This window comes from Pseudoliparis swirei, chromosome 4, assembly GCF_029220125.1.
Source record: "Pseudoliparis swirei isolate HS2019 ecotype Mariana Trench chromosome 4, NWPU_hadal_v1, whole genome shotgun sequence".
Taxonomy (NCBI): Eukaryota; Metazoa; Chordata; class Actinopteri; order Perciformes; family Liparidae; genus Pseudoliparis; species Pseudoliparis swirei.
Window position 1 is genome coordinate 13,149,146 of NC_079391.1, and position 15,426 is coordinate 13,164,571.

The 15,426-nt window shown below is 39.3% G+C and overlaps 1 protein-coding gene across 3 annotated transcripts; it reads left to right on the top strand.

Moving 5' to 3' along the window:
- Positions 1–10,548: 10,548 nt before the first annotated feature.
- On the top strand, positions 10,549–15,215 carry ric3a (RIC3 acetylcholine receptor chaperone a). Of its 3 annotated transcripts, XM_056412333.1 has the most exons (7): positions 10,556–10,577; positions 10,662–10,705; positions 12,206–12,423; positions 12,701–12,773; positions 13,108–13,204; positions 13,754–13,911; positions 14,063–15,215. In XM_056412333.1, the coding sequence occupies exons 1-7, from the start codon at positions 10,564–10,566 to the stop codon at positions 14,845–14,847; spliced, it is 1,389 nt and encodes a 462-aa protein (XP_056268308.1). In that variant the 5' UTR covers positions 10,556–10,563; the 3' UTR covers positions 14,848–15,215. The 3 variants fall into 3 exon arrangements, with proteins under 3 accessions (XP_056268305.1, XP_056268307.1, XP_056268308.1); XM_056412330.1 differs by having other exon boundaries at positions 10,549–10,705; XM_056412332.1 differs by having other exon boundaries at positions 10,549–10,705; positions 13,760–13,911.
- The last annotated feature ends 211 nt before the right edge of the window (positions 15,216–15,426 follow it).

A 15,426-nucleotide genomic window follows, 5' to 3' on the forward strand; every position in this document is an offset into this window, starting at 1 on the left:
TGATTCTGTCCTGTCGCATCTGCCACTCACTGCCTCCCTGTGCTCCTCCTCAGTCTTGGCCTCTGTCACCGCTCGATTGGCGGATGCCTTGTACCCGTCCATGTCACGGCAACCGGACCCGGAGCTATAGGGGGTATATCAGCCAGCCCGGAGCTTTTGCGATGGAACTAGGAGCCCAGGCTGGAGGATGGATCTTCCTAGCTTTGTTGCTTTGGGCTCTGGTGGTGTCCGCGTAAACTGCCTGGCGTCACTCTGACGATGGATGGTTCTATTGGACTGACACCTACTGGTTATCCCCGCGCTCATCCTCGAGCTCACCACTCACAGCATCAGGATCCTGATTGGTCAGACCACCGCCTCGTGTCCTGACTGGCGCTCCCTAGCGTTTCGCTGTTTATACTCTTGAAGCTCCCTGGAGCATGAGGGACATGTCGTCTGTCAGAGGCGGACAAGTCTTTATGGCTTGGGTCAGACTTCTAGTTTTCTGGTAGTACTCTGGTCAACGAGTAGCACACCTGTCCAGCGTTGCGGTTTGCAAAGGTAAGTTTAAGTTTGCCTTGTTAAGAATGGCTTGTTTACCCACGATTCCCGTTGGACAGCACACATGATGCCTACCCGAGAAGGTCGGGATACGCGAGGTGTACAGGCGGTGTCCGCTTGTCCTGAACCTGTGTTGGGGGTGAAGAGTTGACGGCAGAGATGGTCCCCGTGGAGTTGTGGTGAGCTGAGGACGGAACAAGAGAGGATATCGATCTTGGGTCGCACATGTTGTGTCATGTGGTCAAATCTCCGAGCCATCGTTACCAGACTCTTCCGCCTTGTCTGCTACACTTCTGATCCCTGCTTTTCGACCGACACCTCCACCACAGAAGGGCCAGACAAGTTCAAGAATGCAAAAACAAAGAGCCTGTGGGAATGAATCGATCCCGGATGAGAAACCAGAGTCAAAGAAATCGTCCATCCAGCCCCCCATTATAAGGGCAAATGTGGTTCAAAGCTTGATGCAGAGGGATGAGGACTTGAAGAAGGATGGGAATCTTTTTGGGGCAAGCTGGACTCTTCTGTGAGGCAAATGCTCTTTCATTCTCGTTGTTCTCATCGTGTTCGTTAGATCGATGTTTCCGTTGCTGTTCCCTCGTCCCGTTGTACAGCTCTAAGTTGAAAGAAAAGTAGCACGTATTTGTAAATTCACTGATGCCCTTTGCAGGGTGAAAAGCTTTTAAGTAAAGTCCTATTACAAAATGTAGACATAATAATTTAAAAATGCATATTACTCAAACATAATTGAATTGATTTAGTTTCCCTAGGTCCGTTCCACTCATTTTAAAGTCTACATTGATACCAATCTGGCCAGCTCACCAAAACACAAATGAACATGCTTGTATATCATTACTTAAAGCATTAATACACAGAGGGTGTTGAACGATTCACTCATTGAAACCGCTGTGTAATAGATTAAATAAAGCTATCATATCAGCATGAATGTTGTTCGTTGTGTCTAAACAGATACAAACCACCTCAAGAGAGACAAAAAAAATACTGCGGCCACTACCATTGTGGCACTGATTTTGGGAATTCTTTTCAAAAATCTTTGTTTTTGTGTTCAAGAAATGTGTCAGTGGCACAAACAATTACACGTACAATCATTCCCAGCTTAAACACTTAGATACTGTAGATGGTTGAGAGAGTAGATCAAACACTCCATCTTGTATCAAATATGGAATACAAAATAATATATTGTGTGATACATAATATTGTATATGGGGATTGACAAGAAATTCAGATTAGTTATTAACCAATTTACAATAATTGCTATCTTAAGTTAGCTTTGTTTACGACCTTGGACAGTTTTAAAGGATCTGAGTTAGTTCATATTGTTATCTAATTGTGAAGATGGATCAGAATTACAAATTTGTTAATTGTGACTAATAAATTGAATTAAAATTGAATCTGGACTGAAAATTGAAAGTGTTTCGAGCCATCTAGATGTATTTTCTCTGCTCTGGTTCCATGGATATACATACACACAGACTACAAGTGATTCGTTGGCCCCCAAAGATACTCTTGAACATACGCTTGAAAGGTTTCCATTGTAGCTGACGCCCATGTTACTCCATTGCCCTTTATATATTCCGACCTGTGGGTCTCCTGTAAAAACAACCTGCAAGAGTAAAGGAGGGGTATTTAAGGCCGACAAAAAGAGCTGCATGTTAACAAGAACAGGACAAGCACATTACGTTCAAACAATGCAGCACCACCTCCAATCCCGTGCTCTCTCTTTCACTCACTACATCCCACCCCCTTGGGGTTAGCAGACCTTCCTTCATGTTCAAAGATTATCTGTTAATCCAAAATGTGCAGGAGCATGAGACGACAGGAAAGGGACCAATACTCTTGGGGTAGGGAGGGAGGGTTGCATGGCTTTATTTGTTTGTTGGCTTTCATATTAATCCATTGGAACACAGTGCATTTCCCCCCTCTTTTCTGGGCATGTGTAAATGTTTTAGAGCCATTAAATGGAAGATGAAATGTTCAATGGATAGCATGTGAAAGTATTAATTGTGAAGACCATTATTTGGTGTCCATGAGGCTGAATCAGCTTAGCCACTCCATTCCCCCATTTGCATACAAAATGCTTTATTTTGGCAATCAATGAAAGTGCTCCACTGTATGTGTGGCTTATCACATGCTTGCAGGAAATGGATTCCTTAGCCATCTCGTTAAATTCTGTTGATGCAGAACAATTTGAAACATGGCACAGGCAGCAATGACATTTAAAGATGCCTCAGCTTAATTATATTTTGCAAACATTTGGGCTGTTTGTCCTCGGGGATAAAGTGCCTCCACTACAAAGTTAACTTGTTAATAATTCAGAATGAATCTCGCTTTTTGTTGAGCACCAATCATTATCTCCTATTAGTGCTGGTTAAGGGCATCCAAGGTGCCTCAAAAATACAGGGGGAGACAGGCTGTTATTTAATACTTAAAATAAAGCTCACATATGCAGACACCATGAACTTGATTTTCAGCATAAAAATCAAGATACTAAAGTTCCTGTAAGAATGTCAACCTTCAGACAGAGAGGAGATGCTAAAGTGCACAAAACAAACTATTGAATACATGATCTTACTATAAAGTAAAAGAATATATGTCTGTCTGTATTTGGGGATGTCCATCGCATATCTTGAGAAACGTTCATCTGATCTACTTCATACTTGCCGGGTGTGTTGCTGGGAACCCATGGGAATGCCCGTTAGCTCGTTAGCCCGATGCTTTTCATCTGCTGCACCTCACTTTATAACTTTTCTAAACTTTCCTGAGTTAAGAAGAAAAATATTTTTCCATTAGATTGCATTTCCCTGCTGTATGACTTGATTCTAACTTATAACACTTTATAAATGCAGTGGTTATGTCAAAACAACAACAAACCACCTAATTGGAAATGACCTCTGCTAAGTGTATTTTCCCCTTTGTTTCTGTCTGCCATAGCATGACTTGGGTTTGTTTTCCAGATGTTGGGTCCTCCAGGAAAACACCTTCCCCTATTCTCAAACTTTGAGTGTTGTTATTGGCAGTGGCAGACGAAGATGGCTACATGTAATTGACTATTAATGGTAAAACTATTAATACTGCATTTTACTTTTACTTCAAGTGAAGAGTGACAGAGAGGCATTATCAGCACAATGTTGGCTACTTTAATTTACTTAGAGGTGCTTCATATGAGATTTGGAGTCTTTCTATTGACTCTCAACAACTCTCATGGCGACGGTTCAGAGCTAACTAAACTATGGCAAAGTTTAAATATTGTATGCGATTAATTCTCAATTTTTTGTTTTTGTTTATTTGTCATGCGCCTGGTGTTTAAAAGTCTTATGTCAGAAAAGAAACTGAAGGTCTCACTCTGCCTAAACATATCTGGAAAAAACTTCTTTTTTTCACAAGCTTTATATGTGCATTTATTGGAAAGAGCACACATTCAAACTACATGCAGCAAGAAGGGTGCATGTTTTGTTCACGATAGTCCATAAAAGCAATACAAATTGCATTCCTTAGGGATAGTGTATGTCCTTCTGAGACTGATAAATTAAAGTGTGCAGACTGGCAATCATACAACTAAAAGACAGTCAAGGTCTGGCCTATATTGTGAAGCATGTTTCCACTCCATTAATCCACCTCATTCACTTTTCACAGCTGTCTTTCTTCTAGCGAATGAATATACAAGATTCACACTCGTGACCGTGTGTCCTTCATGAAACTCAAAGCCAGGTCCATCCCCATCAATATCAGCAAAAAGAGGAACAAATTAAATCTCAAAATATACACTGAAGAAGTGCATTGATTTAATATAGTGCAAAAAGACCTTGCTCCTACACTCGACATGCAATTTGGAAATAAATTGACTGATTTAGATAGAGGCACGGGGTGGGGGGGGTGGGGGAAGAAAACCTGATGTAAACCTGATCCGCTACTATTGAGTAAGGTGACATTGCGCGACAAATCACTTGCATGAATAGAGAAAGAAAACGATTTATATTTCTAAAAAGTAATTTTGTTTGGGGAAGGTGCGTTGATTGCCATGTATGTGAATCTTTTCTTCACTCGACTCGAGGAGCATGAACATTTTATAAAAGTCAATGTTATATTGTGCTGTTAGCATAATAATCAGAAAGGCCAGACTTTCATCCAAAGGAAAACAGAATCTCATTTATTCCAAGTGCATAATAAAAGGCCAAATGCAACAGCCTATCTCTCCTGTGCTTTGTATGCTGCTGTGCGGGAACAGAAATAGTTGACTCTTGCAGCAGCAGAGTCCATTGTGTTTAAATTGAGCTCAATGAAGAATAATTAAGTAATTAAAGACTTGATAAGAGAGAGGGAAAGTAAACAGATAAAAGACAAGTGTGGCTATTAACAATATGGTACACTGAAGAGTGAATTGGACATACCTTCAGTATGGCATCACTAAAGGAACACAAAGCATCAAAGGCACCAACAGTCTGTATGTCATTTCTTAAAAGCATGTGAGTGCACTGTGATATGTTCACCACTCTGACATTAGCGGGTTTATTTTTTGAGTAATTGCACAGCTTGATGTGTACTCAGGGGTTTCCATGAGAACGATGAAAGTCTTATTTCAACAATGCTGCAATTATGGGGAAATATGGGAATACATTTTGAGTCAGTTCACAGTTGAGTTGACTGGAATAATAGAAATAGAAAACAAGAGAAAGCAAGGGTGAAAATGGCAATTCAAAACTCAACTATTTTTTAAAATAGCAGTCCATTACAAAAACAAATCTTTACTCCTAACATTTATAATACCCTTTATGTGTCAGATACGTCAGCACGTCCATATTACTTTGAAGTTCTTCGTGGTGCCAACATTTTCCAAACATTGGTATCTGCTTTATTCAACATACAGCAGCCATAATCTCTGTTGGCATCATATGCTGGTTGGCAGTGATAATCTATAATCCATTCATCCAGAGAGGGTACACAAATGCATATTTGTTTCCTAGGATTAAAAGCTTATAGAGGGTGTATGGCATGGCCAATAATGTTCATCCATGCCAGCTTTGACAGAATGTTCAGCTGTATTGCAGATATAGTGTTTTTTTCAAGTCACAAGGCAGTATCCTAAATATTTGAAAACAAAGTACAGACTAAAATCTCCCAATACTAGGTTTAGAAAACCCAAAGTAATGTCATGACAATATGACTTTTAATGATCGTTTTACAATTCGACAGGTGCGTGTTGGAGAGTAAACAGTTGTTGACCATTGTGAAAATGTAGTTTCTGAAAAACTAAACTAGATATGCAGCGATTGTTTTTTTCTTGACGGATTCCAATTACTGATTTTATAAAATCTTACCTGGCGATTTAGATTTTCTTCCCGTCAACAATAATTGACAGGAAGGCTCCAGACTGACTCCTTCATTTACCATCCCAAACATTATTTCAACAGAAAGTTAGTAGAAACCTTCAAATATTCAAAATGGTATCCTTTTGCTTTGTTATCGTCTTCTATTGTAGTTATTCACATTCAAACTCAGAAATCAAATGGTAGTTTTGCTTATCTATCGGTTATGATTCAGCCATCAATATCTATTTTGCATTGCTGTCAGAACACCTCCTTTGGACAACTATATGTATTCAAGTTTTGCACAAAAACGTAAATCTTACAAGAATTAGTTGACAATATTATAGCGTTATAATTTATCTTTGCCCAATACTCATTGTTATTACATGAAGGTGGAATGCATCACCAATGCCCACCGTTAGTGGAAGCTATAGCTGCGTTATTAGGACGAGCTGCAGCTCTCACTCATTCTTTGGCTCAATGGGTGTGTTCTCATTCAGGAGTTAACTTCTGGACGTCACCTTCAGTCCACTTGTCCATCTTTCCTTCCCTTTACTTCGCGACGACCAATTGTTTGTGTTGTGGGTTGTTTACATGGCTAACGGGTTGCCGGTGCTGTCTTGGCGTCTTCGACCAATCACCACGCTTACGTCACTCAAAGTTCCTCTTGTGAGACAAAAGTACCTGTTTCTGATTCTGATTCTGATTCTGAAATGTGGAATAAGAGTTAAAAAGTTACCTCAGACGAGGTTTTCAAAAATATGTTTTTCTTAAAGCAATATTGTCAGTAGGGAAGTTTGAATATTACCAAACCCTCAAATCAGTGTAATGTTTGTTTTATATAGGTACAGACTGCTGCCCTTTCTTTGCTATTACAAAAACAATGGCCAAAGGCTGTTAAGAAAGTCGTGTCATTCAAACAACCATGAATTCCAGTGAAACTTCTTATAAAGTGAAAACTATGTTTTGGTAGTAGAGCCAACCAACAGGGACTTAAAGATCAAAGAGACAGAGGTGCCCGCCCCAGATATCCTTCCTCTCAGTTTGCAGGACAAGCCAGCTCCTCTCTTAACAGTGCTGACCCCTGGAAGAAATATGTAGGTCATAATTATTAGATATGACTGCACAAAAGACGAGTCGTATTCATATTATTCAGACCAGACTACTCTGATAGTTCAAAGTTGCAGATTCCACTCAGGTACGAAGCAACAGACGGTAGGCCTCAGCCTCCAAAGCACCTCCAAATAACCATTTAATTACCAGTGACTTTGCCACACTGGAGAGCATATTCTCATTGGACATCAGTAAATGCCGCCACAAGTATGGGGAAACAAAACTGTTCTAAAGCACTTCCTCATGAGGTGTGCCGGCTATATGGAACCTTTAATGCACTTAGAGCTTAAAATCAATCCTAAAGCTAGCTGGTGAAGGGATACAAGCGATTGACTGTTGGCTTTGTACTTGAACAATGTTTAGCTGATGCATCTGAACAAACAAGGGGTAATGGATTTTTTGCCAATTTCCGAATACAGAGCATTACAGCACACTAGGCAGAATATGATCAATACATGGATAACAGGTTCTACATTTGAGCAAAAGTACAACTGTTTCAATCCTGAACATGACTGCATCACGTTTTCAACATATAGGCAGGGCTACTGTATTAAAAAAAGCCTGATTTAAAATGTAGCTATTCAATTCTGAATGTTCATAATCAAGAACACTGACGTGATATCTATGCAATCGATGGCCTAAATATGATAGAAATAGAGAACAGACCCAGACCTAAACTTCACAAACAGGAGAAGGACCTTGACATGAAAGTTTTATTCTTTACCTCAAATTCTTTTGCACGGACCACCAAATGCTCAATGAGGACTGCATGATTCACTGTGCCAAATATAGTAGTGAGGTCAACAGTAAATATCATCAAAGAATATGCAATAGAATCGATAAGTAATGCATTATTTTCAGTAAATTTGGTTGAATATAATCTGACTGAATTTAAATTTTCATTTTCATTTAAAGAGGAAATGTGCACTAAACATTCACTGGAAGCATGACAAAATGACGGGAGAATGGTCTATGGACGCTCAGACCTGGTGAGACACAGGAGTCATGGTTTCAAAAAGACTTAAGCCTCTTAAATAAATATTCTGTCAACAATTATTATGAGAGTTATCATTACTCCTATAACCTCTTTCCTAATATTCTATATTATTATTCCTGCTGCATATTTAAAATGGCAACATAAAACATAATAATGTCACAAATTAAATAGCCCCAGGGCAGCTGTGGCTCCTGATGTAGTTTACCACCACCCGTATGACTGTGTGTGTGTATGACTACTTGACTCTGGACTCTGTAAAGCGACTTCGGGTGCCTTGAGAAGCGCTATATAAAATAAATGATTATTATTATTAAATAAATAAACATTTTCCAATTAATTATACTTAATAAGTGAGCCCGGCTTGTTTCTCTTTTCTCTTTCTTACACTAAAGACAACCCCATACAACTCACACATTCATTTATTTCCTCTTCTTCAAGTTACATTTCAAAGACCTCCGTTTCATTCTCTTTAGCACCCCCTCTGGCAATGAGCGGTAACTGCAAGTGTTGATCTCACTGCTGAGAGATGCGTCCAGCGTTGGGAATGTCGCCACCAAATTCATAATCCTGCAAATGCATGAGCTCTCACCAGTGAGGTATAGACTCAACCACCATTGCGTTACCTTATTTGGTGATAGATAATATAATTTAACACACATTAATACATATTAAAAAGCTTCGGTATAATTACTTTATTTTTTCTGAATTAACTGTCTGTATTTTGTATTTTGTATGTTAGACGAGACCATTTTCAATTTTCAATATTGTGGACAATAAAGTTAAAAACAAACCCATGTTAACTAAATACGACTAACTTATGATCAAATATAATACATTTTAATGTTCCTAATATTGACTGATGACGAAGGGCCTTATTAAAGCGGACTAAATGTGTGTCCTAATATTAGCAACGTGAGAGATACCATCTCTAGTGAGATAAAATGTACTAAAACTGCACATGTTTTATGGGAAGAGAAATATGACGAAAAAATAAATCCTTAGTCTTTGCATTCTACACTATTAAGACATCTCTTAAACACCATGAATTAGACTTGTATTGGCGGTGGGGACTCTGAGGAGGTGATCGGGTTTCCACACGCCATGGCTGTGTATCTGAGACTGCACTGCCCTCTGCTGCTCTCTGGCATGAATCACACACCTGAGGGCTGACGTATATTATGGGTTAAAAGGTCAAGTGTTGCATTCAAAAGCTAATCGTAAATACGCAATGTACAAAGGCAAGTTGTGAATTTAAGTCCATTGTTTGGGAATAACTGGGAATAATCCAGCAAAAGTATTGCTTTACTTTACTATTAATTAATTAGTACTTACGTTTGTACGGTCAAAGCTGTTTTTGTACAGCAAAGGGATGCATAAAAAGACTTGCACATCAAACTAAAGTTTGGAAGTGCTTCACCATCATAACGTTAGAAGCTGCTGTTGCTCAATCTTAGAGAATGAAGTCAGCCAGGGGCAAAATCACATTGGTTCAGTACAGTGCAATGATGGCTTATATTTAGCATTTAGAAATATAATTAGGAAGCCGACATTTATGAAATGTCTTCCTCCTCCCGTTTTAATACCTCTTCACGGCACAGCACAACAATTAAGACAAGATGATCATTCCAATGAGAATAAGAGGGCAACGCTACTCAGGTGGATGACAAAAAACACTTAACAGCAGGAATAGAATTAGATTTAAATGTCACCGAGCAAGCATAACAACACTAAACCAGACTTTCACAACCTTATCCATTTCTCTGAAAAATCATAATGTTCCTAACTTTCCAACCAAAGTCATCAGTCTGTCACTTTTATCAAAGCTGAATGACTGAGAGCCGTCATGAAGTCCCACAGTGGAGTCCTGCATCGCCTCAAAAGCGAAGCACTGATCGACCGAACAGATCAATGCACCTATAGCACAAAGTAACACAGTGAGCAGCTCTACCTAAAACCAGGCATGTCTTCCTCCTCATTGTTCTCAGCTTTGACTTGTTGCAGCAATGAACCTGGATCATGTCAAAAATAAAACAAAAGATAGTTTCTCAATTTCGTAAGATGAACAAACCTCTTATACTTGTGTAGCCTCCAATGGGTAAAATCAATTTAGGAGCAATGTGCTGCTGTAGAACCCCGCGGGTTCAGTTTCCACTGAACATTTCGACAAGCAGACAGTTTATTTAAGTTTGGGATAAATCGTACACTATGATGGATCCGAACCCAAGGAATCCAGGGAAAAGCTTTTTTCATATTTTTTTTAATGAGTGTTTGAGTCCCGTCTACTTAACCAAGTAAAGGTGGTGAGTTGATGCTGATTATAGTTGTTGTATAGATAGCCCCATATATCTGTGAGGTTTGTATACTGTAGGTAGTGCAGTTTCTGACATTTTAATATGTTTAGTAGACAACGACAATAATAATACAAATAATTATGCGTGCACTAGGCCAGTGGATTCCCTCTTTGGGGATTTGTAGTCCACATTTCGAAAAGCACTTGAAGGCAGCTGGTCTAATCCGGTCTAATCCGGGCACCAACGTCACCAGATGAGAGATGACATCTGTGGATACGAGCTTTACTGTGAAATTAAACGCATGGCTGTCATTTTGTGAGACAAAATGTCTATAACAACTTGCCAGAAGGTTACTCTTATATCATGCTCAGTTCTCTGTGTTTCTCTCTTCCTACCCAGAATGCTTTTACCCAGAGGGAAAAAGGAGATGGGTCGGCCTGAGGGTAAGGAGGTTTAACAGATCATCATTCATCCATCCATCTCCTATGATGATGTTTTTTGTTGCTGTTGTTGTTGCGGTTGTTGTCGTTGTTGTTGCCAGCTGTTACTTTGACTAGAGAGAGTATGCGAGGCCCAAGGCCCCATCGTGTACATATGTTTACATAATGTCTTTTTAAAAGTATGGTTTTTATACATATACACATGTTCAAATATGTTTAGACCTATCTGTTCACCTCTTGTAATGCTTGTCTACAGTGCATTTGAAATATCCCAGACAATTCACAGTACTCTTAAACGGAAATTATTGGAGGGTTGTATGTATACTATTATTTTTATTTAATAATTTTACGACTTATATCCTCAATGGAAGAACTGACGCAGATCTATTTGTTGACAAATCAGATCTGAAGATGGAAGTGGATTCTTAATATCAATATGTAGGGTTATTAATCACTTCAATTATATTGCACAAATTCTAACCATATACCTGTAAATGTCTTAAATTGATAGTTAAAAAAAAAAAGATAACCTGTTCCAAATGAGAATATTTTATTTAAGTGTTCTAGAGAGAAGATTACAGTTTTAATATTTATATATATATATATATATTACAGTTTTAATATTTATATATATATATATAAATACAAAAAAGATATATAAAATAAAAAATACAACATTATAAATATATATATATATAAATTTATAATTTTTAGTTTTACATTTTTTTATAAAATACAGGTTAGAAATAACTTATGTTTATCGTGTGGATGCTGATTCAACCTGCCGGCTGTCACAAATCCAAGTGGGCACACGATAGAGTTTGCAACCCAAAATAACAATAAACAATAACCCCATAATTCAATTCAATTCAATTCAGTTTATTTGTATAGCCCAATTTCACAAATTACAAATTTGTCTCGGAGTGCTTTACAATCTGTACACATAGACATCCCTGCCCCAAAACCTCGCATCGGAACCTCGCATAAGAAACAATTTATCGTGACGCGTTACCTGCTGCATCCAAACCTGGACGAGTATTTCTCTCTTCAACCACATCTCATTGATCCAAAGTTTAGGAAATTCTAACTTTACTTAGAGCTGCACACGGGACATCATCGCACTTCTCATGCTTTCAAACTAGATGCTTTGCCACATGCTTTATTGGGACTGGACTTACATGTAAATATAAGTATTATTTATTTATATTATTAGATTACGATTTAGAATTGTCTGAGGATTTGCTTCATCTAAAAAAAACACATCGTTCCTTACATTGACCCGCTTGTAAATATTTAATTGGACTAAATTAATCGATTTAATGTTGGGGGACTTGCAGTGTTGGCAACAACAATAATTTAATTCCTCAACAGCCAAGGCTTTCTGTAGGCCTTGCTACTATACCGGTTAATCTCAGAGAACATGTTCCTCTGAATGAGATTTCCCGTAAACCTTTGCTCTAAAGTCTAATTATTAATAGATTGATTGTTTTTGGTCTCCTCCAGTCGGACCTGGGTTCTACCCTCCTGTGATGCACCAGCTGTCCTTGCCAGAGGACCCAGAGCGGTGGGGCGTGGACCCTTCACACTCCATGGCACACAGTGCGGAGGCCATGGCCAAAGTGAAAGGTGTCGGACGAGGCAAAAAATACAATCTGATGGCTCAAGTGATACCCATATATGGCTTTGGGATACTTCTTTACATCCTCTATATCATCTATAAGGTAGTTATGACTGACCTGCTCGGGAGGCCGGGTGTATGAATACTAAACACTATTAATTACCTTATATAAATATGAAGTGTTTATCATGTAGATCTACACCACACTATAATAAACTGCACCATTATGCCATATGAATGCAGCCTTATGAGAAATAGTGATCTCTATGACAATAGTGATTCTGCCTTTAATTTCCATTTTGACAATTTAATGTAGATTGAATACATTTGCAAATGATTATTGTTATGATCTATTATGCTACATGTGTATGTGTTTACAGCTAACATGTAAGGGGAAGACTACTGAATCAGAAAACCATACAGTAACCAAGGCAAATATGGAGAATAAGATTAGTAAGTACCTTCAGCAATTTATTGATTGGTTGATTTTATTAGTACACTTCCCAAAAACGATTTATTTCTGAGTTATTCTGTCATTTCAACTGTTTGTGGACAATGTTAACATTTGTGCTTTTTATTAGTGGCATACAGCTCTTATTAAAAAGTGCAATCGCCAAATACTTTTCTAATGTAAATGGAATTTGGTGTGTGAAAAGCTCTTTTGCCTATAGAATAGATCAACACACGTTAGCTGTGCATGTGACACACTTATATATCATTTGTACATTTACATAAAATGCAATATATTTGGACTTTTAAACAAGGTATTCTCTTGTAAATCTTGTAGCACCCGATGATGAGCTTGTCCTGCTTCAGGAGAGGCTTCTGCAAACAGAAAAGAAGATGGAGAGAATTGTCTCTGAAAAGACTCGATGTTCTGGGAGGTAAGACTTATTTTTCTCTCAGCATCCAACCGTTCACGAACCATAGGACAGAAGAACCAGAACAAATGACTCATACTGGGATAAATCAGTAACACCCAGCATGGATATGAAAGGGCGAGAGGTTAAAGGGGGAATTATTCAAAAGTGGAATGGCCCCTTGCATATGTTACTTAACAGCGACTACTCTTTTTTTTAAAATCCTTAGTTCATATTATAGCATATTAAAATTTGACTCAATGAAAAAATAGGGAATTATTTAGTTTCTAGCTTGTTGGATAAAAACTGAGACTCACTGACTCAATAATGTAGTCCAAGTGATGCTTATTGGTCGAAATGCAAAGCAGCTTTAATCTGTGCCTCGTCGCACTCAGTGGGAATTCGAAAATCAAGGCCAAAGAGAAAGTATTTATTGCAGCTACAGGATATACAGCAATTGAATGTTTGGGGAACATTACAGACAAAGAACTATTTACTGAACCGGCATTGCTTGATGGACCTTAGCTCTTCCATCTTGCATGACTCTGCTTCATGATCTGTGTTGTTCTCTAGTGGCAGAAGGAGGAAGAGCAAAACTTCTACATCAAAGAAGGAGGAGAAATTACTCAAGCAACTTCGACAGACCACACAGCTGATCCACGAGGGCCGGCTGGAGGCCGACAGCCCTGAGATGGAGGCTGAGGAGGTCCCGTACTGTGTCGAATGGGAAGGTACACGCCAAACTCGGAATCTCAAAGCTCCTCACATCTTATCTACATGTGTTGCACTTATAGTAGAAAATGTTTTTTCCAGGAAAATCTATTTTTTGGTTATCGCAAAATTCGTATATCAAATGATGCATCGTTTTGTACGCTAATGCAGGCTACCCAGAGGAGACCTACCCCGAGTACGATGAGCCCTGTAAAAGACGAGGATTTGACATGTATGCACTGGAGGAACCCCCCCACCAGCCCACCGCTGAGGCCCTGGCAGAGAGGATCGAGCAAGACGAGGAAGAGATTATGGCAAGGAAACTATCCATAGTGCAAGAGGTAGATGAAGAGGTCGAGGAAGAGGTCGAGGAAGATGAGAAGGAGGAAGAAGTAGAGGAAGAGATAGAAGAGGAGGAAGAAGTAGAGGAAGAGATAGAAGAGGAGGAGGAAGTGATAGAGGGGGATGAGGAGGAAGAGGAGGAAGAGAAAGCAGAGAAAATGCAGTTGCTCAGTCTTCCTCTTTCCCTGCCTGCTGCAGAAAGAAAGCAGGAGAGACTTGGTTTGGAGTTGAGCAACGAGCTCCAGTGTCTCAATGGAGGGGGAAAGCAAATTAGCTTTCATGAGCACAACGACGTGTTCCACTATCCTAAAGAGGGTACTTATGAAGAGGAGGAAGAGGATGAGGTGGAGGAAGGCGAGGTGGAGGAAGATGAGGTGGAGGAAGATGAGGTGGAGGAAGATGAGGTGGAGGAAGCGGATGAAGACGATCCAGTGATGGAAGCAGAGAGCTTGCAGTTCAGCTGTGAGGGTTGTCTCAACCCGGAAGAGGAAGCAGAGGAGGAGGATGAAGAGTATTTGTTTCTGCCTGTGGAAGACGACGGTCCGACCCATGCAGACGTGCACAAAGAAGTTGGGGCGAGTGGGCTGAGGATGCGGAACAGGAGGGAGACGTGAAGGACTTCTCCAATTACTGTTGTTAGTTACAGTGAACACAATGCTCCTCAAACATGTACTTTGTTTACCACTGATTCCTAATGTATGTAAAATATAGAACAAGCTCACTGGTTAACGTAAAAGAGCTGAACATTATAAAGTTAGTGACTGCTCCTTTGCTCCTATTTCTTCATCAAGGATGCCTTTACAGTTTCAAAATGAAGTGTTATGTCCAACAGAACATCTGCATTATTTAGTCATCAACCACGATTGCCCCCCTTATTGTTGTCCTTTTTAATCAGAAAATAGGTCATGTGTTTTACAGAAGCCTGGGGGCTCACATCAGCAACAGATAATTAAGTCTTAGATACATTAAATATATGAAGTAGTTTATGACTTTGTCGTGCACTCTGTCTCCCCCTAGTGGTAGGTCTTGGAGATGCTCCCTGTTGCAGTAATGCGGCAAAGCGACCTTATAACAACCAGGGAGCATCACAAATAACCCCCATAAAAAACATCAATGATCAATAGTAATGAGAACCCTCCAGGGTGCTCACAAACCATTATGTATGTCCCAGTATGGGCAGGTGGAGGCTGTGG